The sequence below is a fragment of the Mus caroli genome, unplaced genomic scaffold (genome assembly GCF_978045245.1).
Source record: "Mus caroli unplaced genomic scaffold, Mus_caroli_1 scaffold_1, whole genome shotgun sequence".
Lineage (NCBI taxonomy): Eukaryota > Metazoa > Chordata > Mammalia > Rodentia > Muridae > Mus > Mus caroli.
This window is the reverse complement of record NW_028227256.1, coordinates 115,159,544-115,186,218: the sequence shown is the minus strand read 5'-3', so window position 1 is coordinate 115,186,218 and position 26,675 is coordinate 115,159,544. Positions and strand designations below refer to the sequence as shown.

At 47.0% G+C, this 26,675-nt stretch overlaps 1 protein-coding gene across 1 annotated transcript in view; it reads right to left on the bottom strand.

Moving 5' to 3' along the window:
* Positions 1 to 752: 752 nt before the first annotated feature.
* The window catches only part of Tfcp2l1 (transcription factor CP2 like 1), a 59,381-nt gene continuing 33,458 nt past the window's right edge, over positions 753 to 26,675 (bottom strand). The window contains exons 7-15 of the mRNA XM_021159286.3: positions 25,904 to 26,014; positions 22,917 to 23,008; positions 20,263 to 20,311; positions 20,087 to 20,180; positions 18,867 to 18,957; positions 16,346 to 16,449; positions 15,592 to 15,734; positions 9,727 to 9,778; positions 753 to 8,421 (exon numbers count right to left, since the gene is read on the bottom strand). Coding sequence (XP_021014945.1) covers positions 8,375 to 8,421; positions 9,727 to 9,778; positions 15,592 to 15,734; positions 16,346 to 16,449; positions 18,867 to 18,957; positions 20,087 to 20,180; positions 20,263 to 20,311; positions 22,917 to 23,008; positions 25,904 to 26,014 — 783 coding nt within the window. The 3' untranslated portion in view covers positions 753 to 8,374. The remainder of the gene's footprint in view (positions 8,422 to 9,726; positions 9,779 to 15,591; positions 15,735 to 16,345; positions 16,450 to 18,866; positions 18,958 to 20,086; positions 20,181 to 20,262; positions 20,312 to 22,916; positions 23,009 to 25,903; positions 26,015 to 26,675) is intronic.

Genomic DNA, 26,675 nt, shown 5'->3' with positions numbered 1-26,675 from the left:
AGGACATCACAGGCCTTCCCAGTCACCAACAGGGGCCATCAGCAAGGTCAGTATAGGTCCAGGTCCAGGAGGTACCAGGGGAGTGGGGTGCTGAGGTCAAACCTTGGACATCAGAGGTCTGTAGGGTCCAAAGAGGTGACTCTGCAGGGACCCAAGGTGTCACTTTTTGGTTTTTGAGACAGTGTATCATTTAAGGAAGCCTGGCCTCAGTCTTGGTATATAGCCAGGGATGACCTTGAACTTCTCACCCTCCTGCCTCTACTCCTCACTGCTGAAATTATAGGAATCAAAACTAGGGCCTTTGGAATCTGCAGAGCCCATCTGCAGAGCTGATGGTCACAGATGGGGGGTGGGGGGGGGAGGTCTGTGATCAATGAGAGTGAACACATGCATGGCCCAGCCACCCAGCTGAGAGTATCCCTAAGCTTTAAACCAGAGGAGATCCTAACACATACTGTAACCTAATCTCCTACAACAGACAGATACTGAATGTCACTTAAGTGAAGCCCCTCATTTTCAGATTGACACAAAGTAGGTGGTAGCTGCAAAGGGCTGGGGGAAGGGACTGCAGAGCCATGTTCAATAAGGCAGCAGGGTTTCAGTTCTGCAAGATGGAAAGAACACCACAGATGGAGCATAGGGGCAGCGTGTGTGTGTTCCTAATGCCACTGAGCTGTGTCTCCCAATACTCTACAGTAGTAAATTCATTTGCTACAGTTCAATAAACAAAGCGAGTTGAGGTTCCAGCCACATGGGTTTAGTACAAATGGTTTTATTTGCATTCTGACCCAGCACAGAGCCCACATACAGATTTCTCATTTACAAGTGCAAAATATGCTTTATTTCAGGTACAAAAACAACATGGCATTATGACAACATGGGTTTCCATGACCCCCTTTCCACACATTTGACCAGTCTGGACTACCACACCTAAAAAACCCTACCACCTTTAGAAAAGAATCACCCCACCTGGAGGAAGAAGAGGGTAGATGAGAAAACCTCAAGAAAGAATCACTTCAAAGCATGAAAGAACATGGTAAGTAACCAAGACTTTACCCAGCAGGAAGAGATAGGTCAGTGCTTGAAACGGTCCCCCTTTGCTTGTCTCTAATACTAGCCCCACAAAGCTCTCTCCCGCTGTTCCGTCAGCCCAGTGACAAAGCCTCAGGGCAGCCATGTGGGAAGAAGCTTGTCCATGTACTTCACAGATGTGGCCTTCGTAGGACCTGGCTCAGTCCACGGAAGGTTGCATATCCTAGATAAACAAGCCTCTACCTGGGCGGGTTGAGATCTTGAACTACCAATACATACAAATGTAATACAGTTATCTTGGGGATGGGATTTACATCGAAACACAAGATCCACTTGTGTTTCCGCATATGCTGTACACATGACCCAAGGGTAATTTTGTTTGTAGCATATCCATGTTTTGAATGTGATCCATTCCATGCAGTCAGGTATAGAATTCTGGGGAAAACAGAATGTGTAACTTCCTGTAGTTTAAGGACCCAGTCTGTCTCTCATTTTTCAATGGTTTCCCCAGCTAGAAATCTGGGCAGAGGGCTTGAGATAAAAACTCAATGAGAAGCAGGTCAATGAGGAATATAGGATAGGCAGGTTTGGAGTGGCTGAAGGATTCAAGGGGATGCAGAAGACATGGAGGGGGGAGGTCTACAGATAGACAAGCCATAAAAGATGAACATCCCTAGGGAACACCACACTCTGCCCCACAAGTACTGTAGAAATCTGGGTCTAGGGAAGACAGGAAGCTGCCTAGAAATCACAACCGCACGGGAAGGGTCTAGCATATATGGGGAGGGGTCTGTAGGCTCCAGGGATGCTAAGCTAACAGGGGTTTAGTCTTCAAGACACCTGCTGAAATCAGTCTGTCCTTTCCAGGGCAGGTTCTAGTAGGCGACTCAGGCCACTGCTACCCCCTACAGCTCCGCAACCCATAAATACAGCACAAAAGTCCTTTCTTCTATCAAACCCTGACCAGAGGACCAGGACAAAGGCCGAGCAGGGTTCCAGGTAACAGGAGCATTTGAGGAAGAGACCTCTGTACTCTCTCTCATGCAAAGGCTGAGCATAGTCCCTGGGAGCCAAGTGAGGAGCAGAACTTTCCAGAAGTGAGATACACAGAAGGCAAGGAACTCTCCAGACTTCTCTGAATGCACCTTCTACTTCTCCTAAGTTTATGCAAAATGCATTGTTAAGACAGCCCTTAATGCTTGAGAGTGCCCTAAGTAATCCTAAGGAGAGAGAAGGCTACTGAGGTTAGGGGCTAGCTCAGTGGTAGAACACCTGCCTCACATGTGTGAGGCCCTGGATTCTGCGTTTGTTCCCTACCACTGACAAATAAGACAATACATTAAAATGTAAAAAAAAGGAGTTGGGGAGTAAATATATCAGTATTTAAGGACAAAGAGGTAAAATTAAGTATGTTGGCACAAGAGAAAACAATTTTTTAATAGTCCAGACTAGCCTCAGACTCAGTCACCCTACATTTACTCCCTGGCCACAGCATTGCCCTGAGTACTGGGATTACAGCTTTGCCACCATACCCAGCTCTCCACAATGTTATTGGTTTTATGGTACTAGGGATAGAACTCAGAACCTTGCTCACAGTTGGCAAGCGCTCTGCCATTGAGCCACACCACAGTCCTGCATAATTTAACACAAGCAATCCAAAATACAGTAATTTAGTGTAATTTTTGATGGCAAGGCTATCATTCCCTGAACTAGGTTTGAAGATAATGCTCTCTAGTAACTAAATGATGGCAAAACCAGTGGACAGCACTGAGTTTAGTTCCTGTTTACAAATATAAAGGGAGGGCACTCTTTGGAAGGAAGGGAACACAGACCTCTTCACTCCAGTCCTTAGAACAGCCTGATGGCCCAGGCTAGAGACCCTTTACAGCAGTGCCTGCAGGGGTCAGAGACTCCTAGTGAGGCTGAGAAGCAGCTAAGGAGAGCTGGCCTTGGGAAAGGAGTCTGGGTACTTCCCAGAGTCTCACTGCTCTATGGGCCCAGTAGTCCTATCTTCAAAGGACAAAGAGATTGGAAGAGGGAAGAGAAAAGAACACTCTACACTGGCCAAGTAGACTGGCTCGGATGACAGCAGATAGCAGCACATCACTCACACCTACACACCTACACTCACCTAGCTGCAGTCAGGGAAAGCCTGGGACTTGGTGAGCAGACATTCATCCACTCGGGTTTACCTGCAGCTGCAGCAGCACTGGTGGCACTGAATACTGAGGACAAGCAAAGGTCACCTGTCCACCACATGACTTTGATGAATGGGAAACAATGGTAAAGTTTTCCCGCAGCTCAGATTCACCTACTGACTAGTTCCCAGGTTCTCAGGTCTCCAGGTCAATGCTTCTTGTTTTAGGGGGCAGTTCTGTCATTCAAACACAGGGACAAACACTCTACTAATGGGTTCTACTGTTCACCTTGTATTAAAGGGAGCCTGGGACCCTTGACTTTTGGTCCTGTCCCTCCAGTGTACCTAAGGCAGTGACCATATTCAATTCTCCTTGCCCCCAACAACCTCAACTTTCCACTGACAACAGCTAAAGAGTCTTTCTATTTCTTCCACTGATGTGTTAATAATTTTCAGAACTCCAGCTACTTGGGCCAGCCCCTGAAGCAACACTGGACTTAGGAACTGGTAACGTGCTTATGGGCTCTAGCCTTTTCCTGGTTAATAGCTCTCAAGGGGCTCCAGGCAGACTGGGTAAGAGGTCACTAGGGCAATGTCTGACCTTTTTCTAGACCCCCACAATGGCTAATCTTGATTGTCAACGTGATGGGACTTAGTATCACCATGGAAACAAACCTCTGACTATGTCTGCCAGTGAGTTTCTTTTCTATTCCTTTAATTCACTCATCAGGAGCAAGAATACATTCCCCCACTACCAAAAATTACTCAGTCAAGCACATCCAAATAATAAACATTACCCAGGAAAGACCATCTCTTTGATCATGGTCTCTCCCCTGCCAAGCAAGTGTATGAGGAGTCTTCTAGATTAGTTATCTGAGGTGGGAAAACCTACCCTAGCATTTCATGGCTGAAGTTTTGCAGAGTAAAAAGGTGTAGTAGCAGTTTTGTGTGTCAGCTTGACACAAGCTGTAGTTATCACAGGGAAAGGAGCCTCCCTTGAGGAAATGCCTCCTCATGGATCCAGCATTTTCTCAATTAGTGATCAAGGGCGGGAGGGCCCATTGTGGGTGGTACCATCCCTGGGCTGGTAGTCCTGTGTTCTATAAGGAAACAAGCCAGTAAATAACATCCCTCCACGGCCTCTGCATCAGCTCCTGCTTCCTGACCTGTTTGAGTTCCTGTCCTGACTTCCTTTGGTGATGAACAGCAATGTGCAAGTGTAAGCTAAATACACCCTTTCTTCCCCAAGTTGCTTCTTGGTCATGATGTTTTGTATAGGAATAGAAACCCTGACTAAGAAAAAAAGAGATGGTAAGATAAACATTGTATTCATTTGCCTCTGCTTCCATCTGTCCCATGCTCTGGCTGCCAAGACTTCTCAGCCAGGACAAACTGGACCTTCAAACTGTGAGCCAGAAAGAAACCCTCACTCCTTGGTCACATCCTTGGTCAGATGTTTTTCACAACAATGAGAAAAATAACTAATACAGACCCCAAGACAAGACTTGGAAGGTCCCATGCCATCTGCTCTTTTTACAGTGTGCCATCTTTGGCTCTCCAGTTTAGACCCACTTTGGTATGAGAAAAAAAAAAAGGTATCAGTTTAGTCTCTCTTCCTTTAGCCCATGTAGAGCTATCACTTGGGAACAGGGGCCACAGATAGCCCGATGGGCTGAAAGTCAGAGGCCCAATTAGTCCTGTTTCTCCCAGTGTCTCGCCTTGAGCATATTATTCTAAGTGACTCGGTTGCCTCTCTATCCAAGCATGGAAACGTTTGGGAAACATTTGGTCATTACCTTCCTCTAGAACTAGGAAGTGTTAGTGCCAGGAAAAATGACAGAACAGAGGGGTACCACCCAGTCCTGCTGACAGGAGGAGAGAGAACACAAGAGGAGAGGAGGGAGGTGACCATAAGAGCAGTAGACCCAAATGCAGACCAAGAAGGTAAAAGGAACAAGAGATCAGCAATGGTCCCACCGTGCTCACAGAGATCCAGGAATCAGAGGTCTCCAGACTACAGAAGCTCCAGTCCTTTCAGTAATTAGGGGTAAAATAAGTAGATGCTCACATGTAAAAGGATGAAACTAGACTCTCCCACTACATATGATATATGTAAAACTAACTCAGATTGGAGCAGAACTCATTGGAACAACTAAACTTTAATCATGTTCCTAAGAGGGACCAGGAGAGATGGTTCAGTGGTTAGGAGCATTGGCTTCTCTTCCAAAGGACCAAGCTTCAATTCCCAGCACCCACATGGCAGCTCACACCTGCTTGCAACTCCAGTTCCAGAAGATCTAACACTCTTACAAGGATCTATGTGTATGTGTGTATATACATCTATATATACACACACACACATACACACAAACACACATACTATACCAATGTGCAAAATACCAATGCACATAAAATAAAAATAAACAGCTTTTTTAATTCTAAGGAGAAAACACAGATTTTCCTGAGTTTGCATTAGGTCATGGTTTCTTAGTATCCACATCAAAACTACAAACAGCAGAAGGTAACTCAGGCATGACACACATTAAAATAATGATGACAATTGTTTCTGAGACTGGGTCTTACTATGTAGGTTGGGCTGGCCTCGGGAGCCTCAGCTGAGTACTGGGAGTGCTGGTTCATACTAATAAGCACAACCAATTTAGAAACATGTACACCCCAAGGAGCATCAACCATTAAGAGGGTGAAGACAGCCTACAGAATGGAGCAGAATGGAGAAAAACTGATGAAGGATTTTCATCAACAACTCGTACAATTCAATGAAGAGAGCCCAATTTAAAAACAGGCAAGACATAACCAGACATTTTCCCAAAGATATACAAATGGCCAATCAATGTGAAGAGACATTGAACATCATTAGCCAGAGACATGCATGACACCAGCAGGATATTGTAATAAAAGACAGGTCACCACTAGGGAGGTGGCTCAGCTGGTAGAGAGAGCTCTTGCCTAGCAAGCACAAAGCCCTGGGTTCTGTCCCAGCACCGCATACATTAGGTGTGGAGGTACTTTTCTATGTTGTTAGCATTTAGGAAGCAGAGTCAGGAGGATCAGACGTTCAATTATCCTCTTCTACTTAGTGACTTTGAGGCCAGGCTGGACTACACGGAAGAAGAGGAGGGAGGGAGAGAGGACAGGCGGGCAAGAATGAGAAATCACAGCAAATGTTGATGAGGAGGTGGAGAAACTAGAGCCATCCTCCATTGCTGGTGGTAATACAAACAGGTGTAGCTGCGTGGGAAACACTGGGCAGTTCCTCAAACCGGTGAAAAGTTACCTTATGAGCTGTCCATTCTACCAGGCACATTCCCAAAATGAAACCCTGTCCACAGAAAGCCTGTGCCAATATATTCACAGCACCAACATCTCAATAAAGCTGTCAACCCCACCCACATGTCTCAAAAGACAAGGAACTGAGAGCTCATCTTTCCTGTGAGAGTAGTTTTTCTGCCTGTAAAATAATATTTGCCAAAACCTTTGGCAAATCTTTGAGCTTAGAAGTAACTCACTATGGCTCGAGGATTAGAAAAGAGTGGTTGAAGCATTGGGTAGGCGTAATAACGATGAATTAAGTCTACCATAGCTACTGATCCTCAAATTCCCCCAGGGTTAAGAAAAGTGAACAAGCCAGGCAGTGGTGGCACATTCCTTTAATGCCAGCACTTGGGAGACCAAGGCAGGTGGATTTCGAGGCCAGCTTGGTCTACAGAGTGAGTTCCAGGACAGCCAGGGCTATACGGAGAAACCCTGTCTCGAAAAAAAACAAAACAAAACAAAACAAAAAAAAGTGAACAATTCAACCATGCCAACAAAGACAAAGCACCCTATCTATATACCTACAGTTAGGAAAACATAGAATCTTAAATGAGCAATGAAAAAAACACCATACTACCCCCGGGCCACTTGGCAAACAGCAGTGGTTAGCTGAGGTTGTCTGAAAAAGAGAATTCAGTAAGCACCTCCTGCTGTAGTACTGGGATGGTGCCCAGGGCCTCATACTTGCCAGGGAGGGATCCGAGACATACCCCAACCCAATGTCTAGAACGGATGGTCAAGGCCACTGGATAACAGAATCTTCACCTCTTAGTACTCTTTACTCAACAGAAATGAGACTACACAGTAGTGGTCCACAAGGAATCATTCTGTCCTCACCTCTCTCCCCTGGTGAGGAAGTCACATGTCATCTCCTAGTCCATAGCATCTCTAACTAGAAACTGAGGGAGGTCACATGGGCAAAATGAGTGGCTTGAATGAGAAATGTATCCCATGGGCTTATGTATTTGAACACCTGGTCCCAGTTGGTGATGTAGTCTGCTGAGGTTATGGGGCTTTTAGAGGATGCAGTCTTGCTGGAGGAAGTATGTCACTGGGGTTGGTGGTCCTTGAAGGCTTGTACCATTTCCTGCTCTTGCTCTCTCTCTCTGTGCTTCCTACGTGTATGAAAATGAGATCAGCTAGCTTTCTGTTCAGCGCCTTCCTCACCATAATATCCACCATAATCTAAGCCAAAACAAGCCCTTTCTTCATCAAGTTGCCTTTTTCAGAGAATCTTATCACAGCAACAGAAAAGGAACTAATACACAATGGCTGTGAGAGGTCACATAGGTACACTGTGCCATCTACCATGTCAATGCAGAGACTCTGGGCTTGAATGTAGCAGATCCTTAGAGACAAGGCGACTGAGAAAGAAATGGAAGGCACAAAATAAATAGCTCCAGTCTTATAAAGTCATCCAAGAACAGGAGAGACATGGCTACCAGGGTCCTGAGAAAGGAAGTCAGTATTAGGAGGAGAACTGTGTGTGGTGTCCTTGTGAGGTTGGCAGAGCTAGCCATGAAGCCAGTGACTCAAGAAGAAGCAGGATCAGGGTGACATAAGAGAGGAGACAGGAAGGACCAATACATCAAAGGACCCTCCAACTGCAGGGCTCAGAGTTTAAGAGATGCACATCCCCACTATCTGCCCAGGAAACAGAACAAGAAACTTAAAAACCTAAAAGCCAAGAGGAAAGGGAACCGCTGGCTTTCTTCTGTACACCAGACTTTGTGTCCATGATTGTCTGTAGCTTTCCTGGTCTGGGTAGAGTCCCTCCTAGTCTGAGCTTGTCAGGTGAGACAGCAGCTGACAGTGGTGCACCTTCTACAGCCAGGGATCCATGGGGCAGGGGACAGGTGCAGGCGCTGCTGCTCAGAGTCCACACTTCAGGATGATGTGGTAGCCGTCATTGCTTTCTGCTGCAAGAGAAACATTGAGCATGGGCATGTGTCACAGGTACAGAGTTGGTACAGTGTGACTTGGGTGTCCCAAAAGGCATGTGTTAAGACAGAGGCAAAAATCACTCAAATGACTTCATAAGGAAGAGTCTGTTTACAGAAGCAGGAATTTCTACACAGGTTTTGGCATCTGTTTACACAATTACTGTGTGTGTGTGTGCATATACTTGTGCAGAGGTCAAAAGGTATCATCCCTTAGGAGTTTATCCACCCTGTGTTTTGAGACAGTCTCTCATCGGTCCAGAGCTCACCAAGTAAGCTAGGCTGGCTGACCAGTGAGCCTGTCTCACCAGGCTAGGATGGATCACAAGCACACACCACCAATGCCCAGCTTTAAAACAAAACCAAACAACAATAACAAAACATGGGTTCTGGAGACTGAGCTAGAGGCTTCCTGCTTGCATGGCAAGCACTATATTGACTGAATGATCTTCCCAGGCACTGTGGTTTGGACAAAGAGCCTTTTCACCATAGACAGCCCTAGGCTCAAGGAGGAGGCTTTAGGCAAACTATGGCTTTCTGCAATTGTTTGTGCTAATTAGGATCTTAAGGCCCATGTTGTGAAAGGTTTAGTCACCAGCTTATGCTAGCGAATGATGATGGGAGCTTTAAGGGGTGGAGCCAAGTGGGAGAAAATGACATCAGCCCTTGGAGGGAACACTGAGCCTTAGCCCTCCTCTCCCTTCACTTTCCAGCTGTCTTGAAGGGAACAGAGCAGCTCACCACACTCACACTTTCATGTGCTGCCTTGCCACAGGGCCAAATACAACAGGGCTAACTGGCCATGGCTGAAACCTCCCAAACTGAGCCCAAATAACCAACCTCACACATTGTCACAGTAACAAAAAGCTAACACACACAGCCTAGGACCCCAGAACAGGGTGGGAGGTGGTCTCAGTGAACCCAGTCTCCTGATCTTTTTTTCTTTTTTTTTTTTTTTTTTTTTTTGGTTTTTCGAGACAGGGTTTCTCTGTATAGCTCTGGCTGTCCTGGAACTCACTTTGTAGAACTCAGAAATCCGCCTGCCTCTGCCTCCCAAGAGCTGGGATTAAAGGTGTGTGCCACCATGCCCCTGGAGATGTCCATTCTGGTTTGGCTAGGACTAGGTATGAGAAGACTTGGTTTTCCTTGCTCTCAAAGGCTGCTCTAAGTTCAGCATCTTCTGGAGGACCCTAGACTGGCAGATCCCACCTGCCACCCATCACCTATGACACCAAGGGACACAGAAACACTCTTCAATCATCAGGAAGGCAGAGAGAGGCTTACCTTTTAATGTGCTGAGGATAAAACAAGACTCATCTTGGAAATTCTGAACCATCTGAAAGGCAAAGGCAAGACATGTTCTTCACAATGACATCACAAAGGTTTAACGGGGGGTTGGAGAGACAGCCCCATCAATAAAGAGGTTGCTGTGTGAGCAGACAGGAGGCACCAGAAGGACACCATTCAGGGTCTCTTTTGACCTCTACATGCCCACATGCACAAAATAAAAGTTAGTGAAAGAGCCAGGTGGCGCACGCCTTTAATCCCAGTATTTGGGAGGCAGAGGCAGGTGGATTTCTGTATTCAAGGCCAGCCTGGTCTACAGAGTGAGTTCCAGGTCAGCCAGGGCTACACAGAGAAACTCTGTCTCGGGGAAAAAAAAAAGTTAGTGAAAGATAATAGGCAGGCAGTGGTGGCACATGCCTTTAATCCCATTGCTCAGGAAGTAGGCAGGTGGATCTCTGTGAGTTCAAGACCAGCCTGGTATATAAAGTGAGTTCCAGGACAGCCAATGCTCTGTCACACAGAGAAACTCTGTCTCCAAAAATGTAAAAGATAAAACATCTATTTGTTTATTATATGTTGGGTCATCTAGGTCTTTACTGGACTCATTAAAGGAAAGTTTATGCTACAACAAAAAATATATTTAAAAAAATTGAACACAAAACCAGGCATGGTAGTATATACTCTTAATCCTAACACGCCGGAAGCAGAGACAGACATATCTCTGTGAGTCAGTCCAAGGCCAACCTGGCCCATAGAGCTAATTCTAGACCTGCTAGGGTTATTACATCATGAGACCCTTGACTCAGAAACAAATAACAAATTTAAGCACAGTCAATCCCATTTTGGTCAACAACAAAACACAAATACAATTGGTGGAGCTGAAATTTTCTCATTGCTTAGTGGCACTGTCATCCTGGTAACACATCCTATTCATGTCTGTGGTAAAGTTGTAAGCACCCTACTATGTGGCCAGTATGGTACAGATGACCCTCAGTACACACACTTGGTAGTGACCCTAAATTACTCCACTGCTGATTTACACATTTGACACATTATCTTTTGTGCTACTATTTTAGAGTGTCCCCTCACACAGCAGTCCCCTCGAGTGCATTGATGCTATGCGCAGTGACTGTGCCATCCGGGGTTGAGTGCCTATAAGCTAGGGTGCTTCCATAGTGATGTCCTCACTTAGCTAACCTGTTTCTAAAGCAATTGCGCCTGAATGCAATGCAAATGTGCTCCCTGGACCAATGTCTTTGAACCAGAGCCAGAGCCAGTGGTACCATTGGCAAAGTTGTGGAGCCCTTATGAGATGGAGCTTTGCTAGAGGACAGGTGTCAATGGGTGTGTCTTGAGCACTTATAGCTAGACGCTCTGCTTCCTGATGGCCCAGTGGCCTCCCCAGCTCCTGCTGCTATACTTCCCTCACACTGATGGATCCCAATAACCCTTCCTCCCTGTGCTTCTCAGCAGGTCTTCTGCTATGGGAACAAGAATTAACTAACCACCATAATTAATAGATGTGTGTGTCCGTGGCTTTACAGGGACCAAACAGAAAGGGGTTAATACTCCCACATGATCAGGAAAGACAACTCATAGCCATGTCTCCTAAGCTCTCACTATGATTTGCAAACACTGACCACAGAAAAGCTTTCTGTTTCTGGCTCCACGGCCTCATCTGTAAAATAGAGCATCCTGATGATAACAACGTAAGCAGGGTGTACAATGGGAACTAGCACCTCTGCAGGTGATAAATCTCTAGAAAACATCATGTTCTGGATGGAGGTCACCCCTCAAGCTCTCCTGCTCATATGCCCTAGACAAACGCCTTCACACGTGCATCTTTGGCATTCTCAGTAGCAGGAGTGTGAGTCAACTGGGATCTAACCACTCAGAGGTACAGTGACCCTCAGCTGCACATACTCACATATTTGTGAATCAGAACATATGGTGGAGGGAAAAGAGGAACACGGAGAGAACGCATGCCCAGTCCACACTGGGCTGAGGAGATGGCAAGTTGGAAACATGCGCTTTGCAGGCATGAAGAGCCAAGTTTGATCCTCAGAACTCAGGTTAAAAAACAAACAAACAAAATAGGCCTGATACTGTGGCTTGTAACCCCAGTTGCTGGGCACGTAGAGACAGACAAGAGGATTGCTGAGGCTCTCTGACCAGCCATCACAGTCTACATGGTCAGCGCTAGGACAGGAAGAGACCTGTGTTAAAAGCCATGGTGGGTAGTACCCGAGGAACATGAGGAACAACGGTCAAGGCTATGCTATAGCCTCCACAAGCACACAAACATGTGTACTGCCCCACCCCTAAGCACGCTAGGGAGGGAAGAGGAAATGATTAGTGTAAAATATACATGGACAAGCAAGGGCCAAACAGGATACTACAAAGGGGCCTATAACCATCACAGTCTAGTGACCTGGGTGCAAGGCCTTAAATACTTATTAAAATTGCAAGTCAGGGCAGTGAGGTGGCTCAGCCAGCAAAAGCACTTGTCATGCGAGCCCTGTAGGCCCAAATTTCATTCACAAAACCCACTCACACACAGTGTCCTATGATTTCCACACATACACTTTGTATGCACACACACATATACAGGCACACATACAGGTAAAATAAGTTTTAAAAACAAAATGTACATTAGTTTTACAGGATCTTTGCATGTGTAAGCTATATTTCACAATATACATTCAGAAGCAGTTAAAAAATATATGTAAACATGCATGCCAAAACCAACAGAGTAGCAAATCTCCTTTCTATTAAAAAGAAAAAAAAAAAAACCAGGAACCCACATTTTATTGCCTGCTCTGGACTACTGCCTCAAATCTTACAAATGCATCCACCTGTCGACCCTGACCCTCCCCGCAGGGCCTAATGGTGCATGAAGTACATTTATTCTATACCTCAGCCTGCTCCAGTTCGGACTCTTGGCCGCCCAGCCACTTGGGCATGAAAAGCCCTAAGCAGGGCCCACAAGGGCTTAATCAGTAACTCCCTTGTTTAATTGAGTGCCCTTGCACCCCAGGGGCTGGCTCCTTGCTGGCCAGGCTGCCTCCAGCACTCTGAGTAATTCAGAGCTGAAGGTTTCCAAATTGATTCGGGTTGAGTGGGAAGGAGACTTGGGGAATGAGAATGGCCTACTTAGCCAGGGTGGCGTTTGAGGTCTGTTCCCTGCTTCACTTGCTTAACTGCCTGCTGTTGAGGGCACAGGGCAAGTGGGGGAGGGACTTCCTCAGGGACCTGGGAAGGTGCAAGCAACAGTCATGGTTTTTGTCTTCTTAAACAGAAATGGCTGAGGGTCTGAGGATGTGGCTCCAGGGCTTGCTTAGTTAGTCTGTACCAAGCTCTGGAGTCTGTCTCCAGCACAGCATAGAGAAGGTATGGTACAGTGCAGGGCTGTAATCCCAGCACTGTAATCCCAAAATGGGGGCAGGGCAGATCAGAAAGTCAGGGTTATCCTTGGCTACACAATAAATTCTGGGCTACAGATCTTCCTTGAGGTGCAAAGTGACATGCCTTCCAGTTCATTAGTGTGGTCGTCTACCACTTGGGCCCTTTCACCCTCCTAGCTTCTCTTAGCCCTAGAGGCAGGCACTGCTGGTCTCAGGATCATTTTCTGTGAAACAGGAGCAAATAGTAGCTACTTTAAGCTAGACCTGGTGGTACATGCCTATAGTTCCAGTGCTTACAAGGCAGTAACAGGATGACTATAACATGATTAAGGCTAGCCTGGTCTACATAGTGAATTCTGGGCCAGTCTGGGTTTTACACTGAAGCACTGCCACAAAACAAACCAGAACAGAACAAGGAAGTACAACTTCATTGAGCTGGGCTTGTTGCATACTTCTCTAATCCTGGCGCTCAGGAGACAGAGGCAAGCAGAGGATTGTAGCAAGGTCAAGGCCAGCCTGGACTACATAAGGAGTTTCAGGTCTCATCTCGAGATTATCACAAAATCAACAAACAAACAAACAAAACCATAGCTCCCATTTCTCAAGAGGTTGGATCTCTTACTGGTTCAGCTCTCCAACAATTGGTTCATCTGGGTTTCTACCTTAACTTCACTCCATATCAGCTGTAGCATCTTTGGGCAACTACTCAGTATCTCTGTGCCTCAGTTTCCTATGTATGACATGGGATGCTAGCAGATGCTAGATGTGTGTGTGTGTGTGTGTGTGTGTATGTACATGTATATACATATATATATGAATATCATGTACATATTACTTAATACATGATACATGTGAACTATATACATATATATGTAAGTAGGAGTAGCAGCCAGGACATAGTGGCCATGTGACTATGATTTGGATATGGAGTGTCTCTCAAAGGCCTCTGTACTGACTGCCTCTGTGCTACTGAGATATGGAACTTTTAAGAGGTTGGGCCCAGCAAAAAAGTTAGGTCACCAAGGTTAGTAGTGAAGGGGATACCGGGACCTTAGTACCCCATACCTACTCCCTTGCTTCTTGGCCATAGTGAGAACAATTTGCTTAGCCGCTCTCCTACCATGATAGTTTCTATATCTCCATCACTGGGGTTGTACTGTGGTTTACCACTATGCCCAGCTTTTGACACGGGCTCAGGCCACTGAACTCAGGTGTTCATACTTTCAAGGTGAGCCTCTCCCCAGACTGAACCTTTCTTCTTAAGTTCATGATCTCAGGTATTCCTTACAGTGCAAGAACACTGACCAATACAACACCAAACACACATTGCTGTTAGTTGGAAATGTCAGTGGAAGGAAGATCCAGGACAGACAAGCTTAGGATCATCTGTTCCATCATGGGCAAGGGATGCTCAATTTAGCAGGCAAGTCTGCTCAACACATCACTCCTCACAGGACTGGACCAAGGCTCTGGCAAGGCTCTGTCACTTTCTGGATATTTGCTAGCCACTATTTCCACCTTCCACAAGATTGTGTTGAGCACAAACTCAGTGGCACACACCTTCATCACTCAGGGAGGCCTTGCTAGTGTCTCCCATGGGCCACAGCAGCCCATCTTTAACTACTGAACTCTCAGGACATGATTCCTACTTGATGGGTAGCCCATTCTTCAGACTGCAGTTGCCCCAAGAGCACTCAGCCAAGGACAACTGAAGAAGGCTGTCCTCTAAGTATAACAGCCATTAGCATCTTAGTCACAGCAGCTAGGATTACTCACAAGAGACCCTCACAATAGAGCCTGTGGGGCCACAGAGATGAGTGAAGGTGCTTGCCCCAAGTCTGACTCCTTAGTCCCACATGGAGGAAGGACAGGACTGAGTCCTTCAATCTATCCTCTAATCTCTGTATGTGCATTAGTCCCCTTGTACCCATTCACCTCCTTACCACCCCACTAAATAAATGAATAAATAAATGTATTAAAATGTCTGTTATTGTAGGGCTTGTTGCTAGTTCCTTATAGAGGGCAGAGAGCATGAGGAGGGTTCTCGGCCCCTCACATGGGACTCTAGCTGATTCTGCACACCTTCCCTCCAAGTTTAAGTGACTAGTTTGGAAGGTAAACTGAGAAACTCCATCTATGTAGCTATGGGGACAGACTTTCGGTAATAAAGCTGTTTTGGGGTCATCTTTGCTCCTAAGCCCAATAAATGAATCAGTTTGAAATTCTTACTTAAGACTTTTGTTGACACCCTAAGAAGACACTTGTTCCTATTTTCCCAGGAAAAGGCATACAACATCGACTCAGCAGTGGTAAGAACTTCCCCTTGCTGATATCATAGGCAGCCAGTAGGGTTTCAGCTTCATGCAGGCAACATGCATAGAAAACAGAGACCCCCTGATCCGGTGGAGGATGCTCCTGAGTGTATCTGGGGCTCTTCCGGAGGGCCAGGTCAGCTCACCTCATTGCTTACCACCACATGGATGCCGGCGGGACCCTGTCGATAGACCCGGTGGATATGCTGTGGGGGGATGCTGTACAGGCTGGCAATCTTCTCAGTCAGCTCCAGGGTAGTCAGCTCTTCCAGGAAGATAGCATGGTATACTGCAGGGAGAGGAGCAAGTGCCTTCTTTTAAGTGGCCATTAAATTAACAAGAACCTGGCAATGTGTTTCTACCCCATCCTGAGAAGCCAACAGCTTACATGTAAGGATTCTCATGCCCCAAGCCATGGATGCCTGTCAAGCTAAGAAGACTGGTAAAGCATACTGACAGGTAAACACAGGTTAGCTGTTTTCCTCTCTCTTCGTCACATATGTTGACTCCTGGGCCCAAACAGGCACCCAGCTAGGGAAAGAGGAGGACCCTGAGGAGCCCTGATTCATCTGTGGTGCCTGGTATGCAGCTGGTGGGAGGGGGAAGCGCCAAGTCACCTTTCTGCTGGTAGCAGAAAGGTATTTACAGACAATTGCACCAGTATTCATTGCTCTCTGCTTCCTCATGTTGGATTCGGTGAGCAGCTGCCTGGAACTCCTGCTGCCATGCCTGTCCTCCCTCCATGAACTACCACCAGACTATGAGTAGTAAGAAACCTTCCTTCCTAAGTTGCTGTCGCATGTGTCAGGTATTTTGTCACAGCGATGAGAAAAGTAACTGAAACATGAGAACAGAAATTGAGCAGGCTCAGGAGTCAGGTTGAGGTTCTATTCCACTCACCACACAGGCTGTTATCCCCATTGTCATCCTGCTTCTGTGGCAGGGGTAGCTGGTTCTGCTCCAGCTCCTGACAGACATAGATGGTCATCTTTGGCCTCACATTCCTTGCAGAGAGAGACAGAGACACAGAGAGAATAATTAGTGAATATGATGGACTGTTACTCTAGAGTAACCTTGCAGTATAAAGGGATTTAGGGGAGAAGCAGTGGTAGGGATGCAGAATGCTTTTCATGGACTGGCTTCCGGGGATAGAGTCCAGTCCTGATGGGTCTTTATAGCTTCACAGAGGATGCTCTAGAAGAGGTGGGGTAGATGACTTTTCCCAACCTGCCAATCTGAGGCTTTTCTGTAGAACCGAATCTCAAGATCTGGATTTCAAGAGGTGGTGTGAGATATAGGTTGGTGGTAGAACATGTGCATAATGTGTGTATCATATGTGCAGACCTGGGTTCCATTCCCATCAAGGGAGAGAAAAGAGACAGAGAAAGAACTGGACAGAGAGAGTTCTTCACACAAGGCTCATCTCCCCCATTCTACATATAGGGAAACTGAGGTTCAGAGGGGCAATGGCTTCTTTCTCATTGCACAGCTCCTAGGAGACAAATCTGGGATTCATCCTGCTTTGTGTTCTCTCACTCTACGACTGACTGTGCTGTGTCCTTGGGGCGCAGGAGCAGCTCAGTGACAAAGCATGTGCTTGGGATACAAGGCTCTGAGTTCTAATCTCAGCATCACAAAAACTGAAAAGTACAAAACTTCAAAACTGAGTCTGACTGTAATGTTACCTCCAGTGCCTCAGTACAGGGTCCCACATGGCCAGAGATTTCTGGATTGACTGTTGTAGAATATTTCATTTTCATGGTGGTGGAGAGTCTATCAGACAGCATAGCCCTGAAAACTGCACTGTGGTTTTCAAGGCCATGCCCAGTCCCTGGGGAGTCAGAGCTGTCATCCTGGACTCTGCAGGTGTCCAGAGTCTGGGCTAGTGACTAAAGGCCAAGATCCACAGGCTCTGGGCCCAATGGAGGAGAGGGAGGTTGTGATGGTTAATATTAATTGATGATCTAGAATCACCTAGGAGACAAACTTCTGTGAGGAAGGGAGTTTCTAGATGGGGTCACTGAGGGAAAAGGCCCACCATAAATGCAGGCAGTGCTAGCTCATGAACTAGGGTTTGTACTGCATATGGAGGAGGGGGTAATCCAGATCCCCAGCATTCCTTCTGCTTGCTGACTTAAAGACACAGCAAGACCAGACACCTCCCACTGTTACAGCCATGACTTCCTTATCATAATGACGTACTATGTATGCAGAGTGGAGGAAGCCCCGAGGGACATGTGTGCGGTGGATATGACCTGGCTATGTCAAGGGCCCTAGTGTCAAACCTATGGGAAATGGCAAAGCCTTGCCCCGGAGTGAGGCTCAGAGTATGTACCATACTGGCTGGTTTTGTATTTCAATTTGACCACAGGCTGGAGCTATCACAGAGAAAGGAGCCTCCCTTGAGGAAATGCCTTCATGAGATCCAGCTGTAAGACATTTTCTCAATTAGTGATCAATGGTGGGAGGGACCCTTGTGGGTGGTGCCATCCCTGGGCTGGTAGTCTTGGGTTCTATAAGGAAGAAAGCTGAGCAAGACAGGGGAAGCAAGACAGTAAGTAGCATTCCTCCATGGCCTCTGCATCAGCTCCTGTATCCTGACCTGCTTGAGTTCCAGTCCTGACTTCCTTTGGTGATGAACAGCTATGTGGAAGTATAAGTCAAATAAACCCTTTCCTCCCCTACTGCTTCTTGGTCATGATGTTTTGTGTAGGAATAGAAACCCTAAGACAGAGTCCATGATTAATGATAGTGGGTTCTGAAAATGTGTACCATGGCTCCACCCACCTGAGATATTTATGCCCTAAAGACTGTTCCTACAGAGATTAGCTAAATCTGCCTCCTTGTTCAGCTGTATACTGTAAACCCTCTTTCTTATTTACCTGTATGCACTAAGCCTTGTTCAGCTGCACGCAATAACCTCACTTCCCTGTACAACTCTAATAAACACACCAAGCCCCTGGCATGCTGAGGTTTCTCCATCAGAGAGCCCATTCTCTCTGAACCCAGCTCTCCTGTACATGTGTCTGTCTTTTCTTCATTCCCTAGGGAGTCCCAGTCTGGTCCATCCCTTGAGATGTCAGGATGTGTGTGACATTGTACCTTCGGTTTGAATGAAGCCCAATGAGCTTTCTTTCATAATCTGACTTGGGCATTTTGTCATAGTGATGAGAAAAATAACTAATGCTAAGATATTTCAAGCAAGGGCTACTGCAGTCGGATACTGAGGTGGTCTCCACATGGCACTCATTCACCATCCCACCCTCCTGGCACCTCCTCCAGTATTTACCTCCATGTTGAAAGAAGGATTCTTTCCATCACCTAGTCCCACCAGCAGGCTACTCACAGTTAAAGAGGCTATGGTGTGACTTCCTGCTATACACAGGCAGCCTACTGGCCACAGTCTTTGGTTGGCACCTACCTGCCTTTGATGGCATTGAAGAGCCGAATCCCATCTGCAGGGCCACAGACCTGGACCAAATCATCTCTGGACATCTTCAGGAGGTCAGCACCTAAGCAGAGACATGCACCACTCATTACAAGCAAATACCTGCCAATCCCACAGCTGGGCTAGGGGACAAAGAGGACTCACAGTTAGAGGCTATGGTGTGACTTCTTGCTATACACAGGCAGCCTATTGGGTGCTCACCCTCAGTGGGCACCAGACCCTCCACAGAGAGAAATGGCATGAAGATAAACAATCCTAGCAGATCACAGCCACACAATGTCGGAAGCTAAGAGCTAGAGAAGATAAAGTCTACTCCCGCCTGACTGCCCACCCCTCCCCCACCCCGTCCTTTTCATCAGCAATGTTCTATCTGCACAGATTTTATCAGCATGCTGCCACCACCAACATGTGTATGTCTGTGCAGAAGCACACAGATCACTGAAAGTTGACAATACAAACACACCCTGGGAACCAACCAGAACAAACTAAGAGGCAAAACATCAGTCTCTCAAGAGACAGCCATGGACAGACCTACCACCCCATTTGAAGGGGCAGAGGGAGGCCCCCAGTGTGAAATCTTTAAAGATCGAGTCCCCCAGATTCTAGTGCTCCAAAACCCCTCTACAAGGGGCTCGACTCTCCTCCTCCTCTTCCTCCTCCTCCTCCTCCTTCTTCTTCTTCTTCTTCTTCTTCTTCTTCTTCTTCTTCTTCTTCTTCCTTCTCTCTCTCTCTCTCTCTCTCTCTCTCTCTCTCTCTCTCTCTCTCTCTCTCTCCCCCCCTCCCTCCCCCCATGACTTGTCAGAAGTAGCTGCAGACACAATGGCTCTCCAAATCCAATCCCCACTTTTTCTTTTCTTTGAGACATGGTTTCATGTAACCCAGGGTGGTCTTAAACTATACAGCCAAGGTAACCTAGAACTTCTCACTCTTCTACCTAAGTGCACTATACCCAGTTTATGCGGTGCTGGGAAATAGAACAGGGGTCTCCTAGATGCTAAGCATGCAGTCTACTAACTGAGCTACAGCTTTAATCCAGAATGGTTGGTATGGCCAATATCCTTCTATGTCCCTGCCAGAATCCAGATCACTGCCCCTAGTCATTCTGTGACACCCACCTCACTGAGGGTTCCCCTGGACACAGCCGTAGGCCCATGAGATCATGAGCAAGCCAGGAATCTACAATACTCACTCACCTGAGAAGCTGGCAAAGAGCCAGCAGAATTGTGAGAAGCGGTTGCGATGCAGCCACTGCTGTGCATCCTGGATAGAGGCTGATGGGAGCAGGTGCTGCAATTGAGAGAAAGGGAGGGTTCAAAATGGCCACAGAGCCAGAGGGACCACCAGCCCATCAACACTCATGCATACTTACATCACTGCCCAGGGGTAAGGGCTCCACTGGGTGATTAGGTGAGCTGTTACTGTAATGGAAAAGGGACAGTTGATGAGCATGAGGGATTCCAGGGACACAAAGAAGGTTCTAGAACCTAAGTGGTACCTACATTCATTCCAGCAGGTGTGTGACTTGCTTTAAATAAATTCTGCAAGACTTCCTGAATCAGTTACAATTAGTTAGACCCAGTCTCTCATGATGAATGTCTTCGTCATTGTGCAACTTCACAGGAGTTTAGATGGGCCACACTGTACCAAGCAACATCGACACCTCTATCTATGTCGTCTTTAGCAACAACCAAGGGCTTGTCTGTTTCATCTGGATCCTGTGCTGCACAATGGAGCCTCACCCTTGTGATGGTCCACTTTGACTAGACTTAGAGTCACCATGGAAACAAACCTCTGAGCATGTCTGGGAGGGAGTTTCTACATCAAATTAATTAAGGTGGGAAGACCCACCCTAACTGTGGGCAGCACCGTCCCATACATAGGCTGGGGTCCTACACTGAATAAAAAAAAAAAGGAGACAGTGAGCTGAGCACCAGCATCCAACTCTCTGCTTCCTAACTACAGATACAACTCGAGCAGCTGCTTCAAGCTCCATCCACCATGGCTTCTTCACAGTGACAGACTATCTCCTTTAATTGAGAGCTGAAATAAGTCCTTCCTTAAGTTATTTCTTGTGAAGTATTTTTGGTCCAGTGAAAGAAAATGACTAAAAATACCCACCAAGTTCCAGCCTAAGGAAAGGACAAGCTGACCAGAGCACAGGCCTCACTTCTTCCAGTAATTCAGCACCTAGGAAGCTGCAGCTGAACCAAAAGCATCAACCAAGTCCTAGCCAGATAGGCATGTAAGGGCCACTGCGGTGAATCCACAGGTTGGCCTGGGTTTTCCTGATAGGAATGGACAGGGATGCTTGCCTTGTGAGAATGTTTGATACCTAACACCCACATTAAAAACAACAACAACAACAACAAAAAACAAAAAAACTGGTGCTGCAGGACATGCCTCTAATCCTAGTACTGGGATGTGAGCTTCACTAGAGAGCACTAGCCAGCCAGCCTCACCAAATCAGTGAGCTCCAGTGAGAGACCCTGTCTCAGAGAGTAAGGTAGAGAGTGACAGAGATGCCTGACATCAACTCCTGGCTTCCAGGTGTATATGCATGCCCACCCATACATTTTTATACACACACATACACACACACATACTAGACGCTCGCAGAGATGACCCTCATCCCAGCTGTCCATTGTTAACAGCAGCCTTCTACTGCAGCACAGGCACATCCTTCCTCATGCCCTTTGTTGAACCCCCAAGCCCCTTCTGCATCGGGCAAAGCAGGGCTTAGGGAAGTTAAGGAAGTTGTTTCCCTAAAGTGCAGCTCTGCCTGATCTAAATGACCCTTTTTTAATTCTATACTCATGAGAAGACATTTCACAATGGTAAAATCTTTGACTTGAGCTGACCTTGAACTTGCTATATAACCTTGAACTGCAGATCCTCTTCCTCTACCTTTAGAATGCTAGAATTACAGGCACCACCACACCAGGTGCTGAAGGTCAAACTCAGCGTTTCCTCTACTATCACTCAACTGATTTCTTATTATGGACTGACTACAGAGTAGAGTATGGACCTCAAAACAGAGGTCCTGCACTGGCTGGCTGGAGTTCTCCTCTATTCACTACCAGGACCAGGATGTTACTGCAGAGCCACCACAGAGATATCAAAAGCCTCAGTCTGCACACACAGTCTGCCGGTTAGGATCTGCCTATGATGTCAGCACTGTCCTATCCCTGTGTCCTTGGGGCCACAACACCTATCTGAAGAGTCAGCCAAGATTCAGCAAGACTAGCTTTGGTGCTACAACACTGAAACCCAGGGTGGAGGCTCCTACCTGGACAGTCCCTTCAGGAAGGGTACACAAGAGGTAGACAGCAAACCAAGGAGGGCCTTCCAGATGCTTCAGCTATGCAGCACAGCACCCACCTCAGCTGAACACTGGTCTTCAAGGTAAATTACAAACCTGTTGCTACTTATGGAAGTATATAGAAAAGAGCACGTGACACACACACACACAGATATCAGGTGTGATAGCATAGACCTATAACCCCAGCACTCAAGAGGTTGAAAAAGTAGGATTGCAAGTTCAAGGCCAGCCTGAGGTAACCAAGTTCAAGGTCAGTCTGGGCTATATACATCCCTGCCTTAAAAAACTCAAAGATATCTGGGCCGTGGTGGCATTTGCCTTTAATCCCAGAACTCAGGAAGGCAAAAGCAGGCAGATCTCTGAATTTGAGGCTAGCCTGGTCTACAGAGTTCAAGGACAGTCAAGGTTACAGAGAAACCCTCTCTCAAAACAAAATCAAAACAAAACAAAACCCAACAAACCCTAAAGTTAAATATAAGAGTTGAGGATGTAGCTCAGTGGTAGAGTTCTTGCCTAGCATGCACCAGGCCCTGGATTCCACCCTCAGCATGGGGAGCTAGAGAGAAATAAACATGGCTGTGACTGCTATATCAGTTAGCCACACTAAAACCCAAGCAGATGCCAGGCCATGGCATGAAAGAAGACCAAAAAAGGACTAGCCCACTGCATGCCAGGAACCCCAAGGAGAGGAAGGTTAGACGTACCCTTCACGGAGGCCAAAGCTGTTGGGAGAGCCATTGTAGCTTGGGGATGGGGTGCTGTTCGCCTGGTAGGGGACATCAGGCCATGGAGAACACTATGGGAAGAAACACAACACAGGCAGTGTCACACAACAATGATCTTGGAATAACCTGAAAGGACAATCCACGGTCTTCGGGCCCTTCTGCAGAAGCAAGCATTCATGAGCTCTGATGCCTAAGACCCTGTTGTGTCAGCATAGAGTCTACAGCGACTAAGTGCTCAGGAGGAGCCATGGCCAATCAGACATACCGTTGCAGAAAAGACCTAGAACTCAGGAAGCCATCCTGGATCAGGCAAACCATGAAATATACCAATGCACCCCTTTGAGCTGCCTGACAGTCAACCCAAAGGAAAAGAAGCATCATGTAATACGAAAGCCCACAAACTGACTGGTCAATTATGCTTAAATATGCATCACACATAGGATAGATGACCTCTAAAGAAAGAGAAAATAGTAAAATGCAGGGCTAAAACCCATGCCATTGGGTGAGGAAACTGCAGGCAGGAAGGGCCGGGAACAGGCAGGAGGACTCCTGGAACTCTTCCAAGACTAGATCCTCCCAGACAACTTAATCAGTTACTCCATTTTAGTACCCATCTGGGCTCCAAAAGACAGAAACACGCATGATGTGAGCCTTCCTCTGCTGGACATTCCAATGCACAAGCAAAAATGAAGAGGCCCAGTTAGGGGTGTTGGAGAGAGAACATGACTTCCAGGGAAAGGGAGCACCCATGCCTGCCTTTCTTCCCTCCCTCTAAGGCAGTGACTCTGCTTGGAGAGGGCTGGTCTGAAGCATTCCTAAAGACTGACTACCCCCCACCAAATGCCAGGCTGGTAAATATTTAACCATTGTGAGTGTGGGCTGGAATTTGTTGATGCTAAATCCTACCAAGGAAGGAAATCTGATGAGCCGATAGAAGGGGTGCACTGGCATCTCCCAAGGTCATAGTCTGGATTCTTCATATCAGCCATGCTGATAGAGAGACCGTGCTGAGGGCCTGCCTGCACAGCCACAGCACCCTCTCTTCTTTCAGGGGAGTCAGATTGGAACAGAGAAGCTGGGGCTCAGCCAGGATCAGAAACCCAGCACTAGATGGGGGTTCTCCTGGCAGTGTCATCAGTCAGACATGGGCCAGGCATGGGATGAAACTACATGAAAAGCAGTCCTTGTGTTTCTCTGTGGCAGAGAGCAAGCAGAGGTTTTCCTGTACCGGGCTCCCTGCACACGATCACCCTTAGAAAACATAAAGTGCCACATTAGCTTTTTTTTACCCTGTCTTATGCAAATGCTCCTTCACGAGTGGCTTAGCTCATACTATACAGGCATACCCACAGCTGGGACCTGGCTACCCGTGTTGGATTTCTGTACCCAAGTCTCACTATTAACACAGCCCAACCTTGCATGACCACCCTGGGTCATTCATTCATATCTATATATCCATATATCCATATATCTACATATCCATCTCTCTCTCTCATACATATATCTGTTAGAGTAAATCCAATTAGTCAAAATCGCCAACATAATGAGGAATAGCTACCAAAAACAACAACAAACAACAAAAACCCAGGGCTGGGCAGTTGTGGCACAAGCCTTTAATCCCAGCACTTGGAAGGTAGAGGCAGCAGATCTCTGTGAGTTTGAGGACAGCCAGGGCTGCACAGAGAAACCCCATGTAGGTAGGTAGGTAGGAAGGAAGGAAGGAAGGAAGGAAGGAAGGAAGGAAGGAAGGAAGGAAGGGAGGAAGGGAGGAAGGGAGGAAGGGAGGTCAGAGGGAGGGAGGGAGAGAGAACAGGCCAACAAAAGGAAAGACACCCAGATGGCCAGTGACAGGAAGCAGGAGAGCTGCTAATAGCATTTGAGGAGTTTCCTGAACCTGCCTCTTTGGAGTCAGGCTTAACAGGAAGTGTATTTCTGTATCTGTCCAAAGAAGACCTACTCAGCGCTGGGAGTAGGGGCAAACTCAGTGGGTTCCTGGGTTCCAGATCTGACACAGAATCTTAAATTTACTTGTATTATTTGATTATATGTTTACGAGTTTATTTTATTATATGAGTATATACGGTGTGTGTTTGTGTGTGTGTGTGTTTTCACATGCGCGTTCTAATGTGCATGTGAAATGGCTTGTGTATGGAGGTCAGAGGATAACACTCAGAAGTAGTTCTTTCCTTCTACTTTGGAGCTGGGGATCAAACTCAGTTGCCAGGCTTATGCAGCAAGCACTTTTACCCGCCAAGCCGTCTCTTATTAAAAATCCATGCTAGTGGACGCTTTTAATCACAGCACTCAAGAAGCAGAGACAGGTGGATCTCTGTGAGTTGGACGCCAGCCTGGTCTGGTCTACAGGAAAAATTCCAGGACAGCCAGGGATACATAGAGGTCCCTATCTCAACAAAACAAACACAAAACAAAAGCCAGATCTTACAGTACTGGCCAGTGACCTTATGCAGAGTGAAGCCCTGTGCATAGTCCTGCTGTGTTCAGTCTACAAGAGGCCTCCATCAGAACACTGCACAGCTAAACAAGGAACTAGAAAGCTGTTGATGTGAGAAGACAGGAGTCATGTGCAAAATGAGCCACTAGATGTAAAAGACACAGCCAGTGCAAAAGAGCGAGCGTGCATTGTTGATATGCAGACACAGGCATGCCTAGAGAGAGAGTGGAGGAGAGCCAAGGCATGGATAGGTCAGTGGTTGCTCTGTTTTACATTTTGACTGAATGTATCACCTGTTCATTCACATTTTCAAAAGCACCAACATTCAAAGGCGGCAGGGAGCTCAAAGTGATGTCAGAATAACCCACCAGCAGCCTCACGGGATGTGTGCACTGGGCTCTCTCTCAACAATGCTCCCACCTACCTTCCCTGATGGCTGATCTCCCACTACTCTGTGCACCTTGCCCACGGCCTGCTGCAGGCCCACTCTCAGCTTCAGCCCTGGCTCGCTCACCTCGGTAAGGATGGTAGTTTCATAGGATGGCTGGTATTTCTCCTTCTCTTGAGCCGTCCTTTTTTCCATCTTTTCCCGGTCGGTCTTCTGTTTCCGATCAGCTCCCTTAGGCTGCAAGCATAGAACACAGGGTCCATTTAGGCCAGAAATAGGCCATTGGCTGGGAAAGAAGGCCAAGGCCTGCACTTCAACCCGGTGCCCGAAGAACAGGCAGGACTAGCGGCATGTTTTCTTTCCACCCCTGTGATCTTTGAGCAGGAAGTACTTAGGACGATTGCCACTAGTGGCCACTTGCTTCTGGAAGGAGCCATGGAGAACCAAAACAGGACATATCACAGTGCTGGGGTGACTGATGGAGACCACAGAAAGGTAGGAGAGTGGATTCTGACCCACACTGTGCCTTGTTCAACTCTGCTCAGGCCCAGCACACCCAGCCTCGGAACATGGCAGCCCCAAAGGCATCCGTCCATCCGTCTCTGCTGTGGCTAAATGATGGTGCAACAGGCTGCAGAATCTATTTCTAGTCACAGATAGTGCCAGTGAGTGCCAGCCTCAGAGCCACCATCATCTCTCTTCTTCACAAACTAGAGGCTCAGGGTTTGTTGGCAGGAGAGACCTGAGGGTACAGTCACTCCCTCACTCACTCCTGTGTCACCTTCATTGTGTCTCTCATGGCTCCCATCCTATCCTGCTTGGCAAGCACAGGTACAAGCCCCAGAGCCCTTGATGTGCAGATAGGAACACTTAGTTCAGGTCTAGTGGCCGGCCGGCC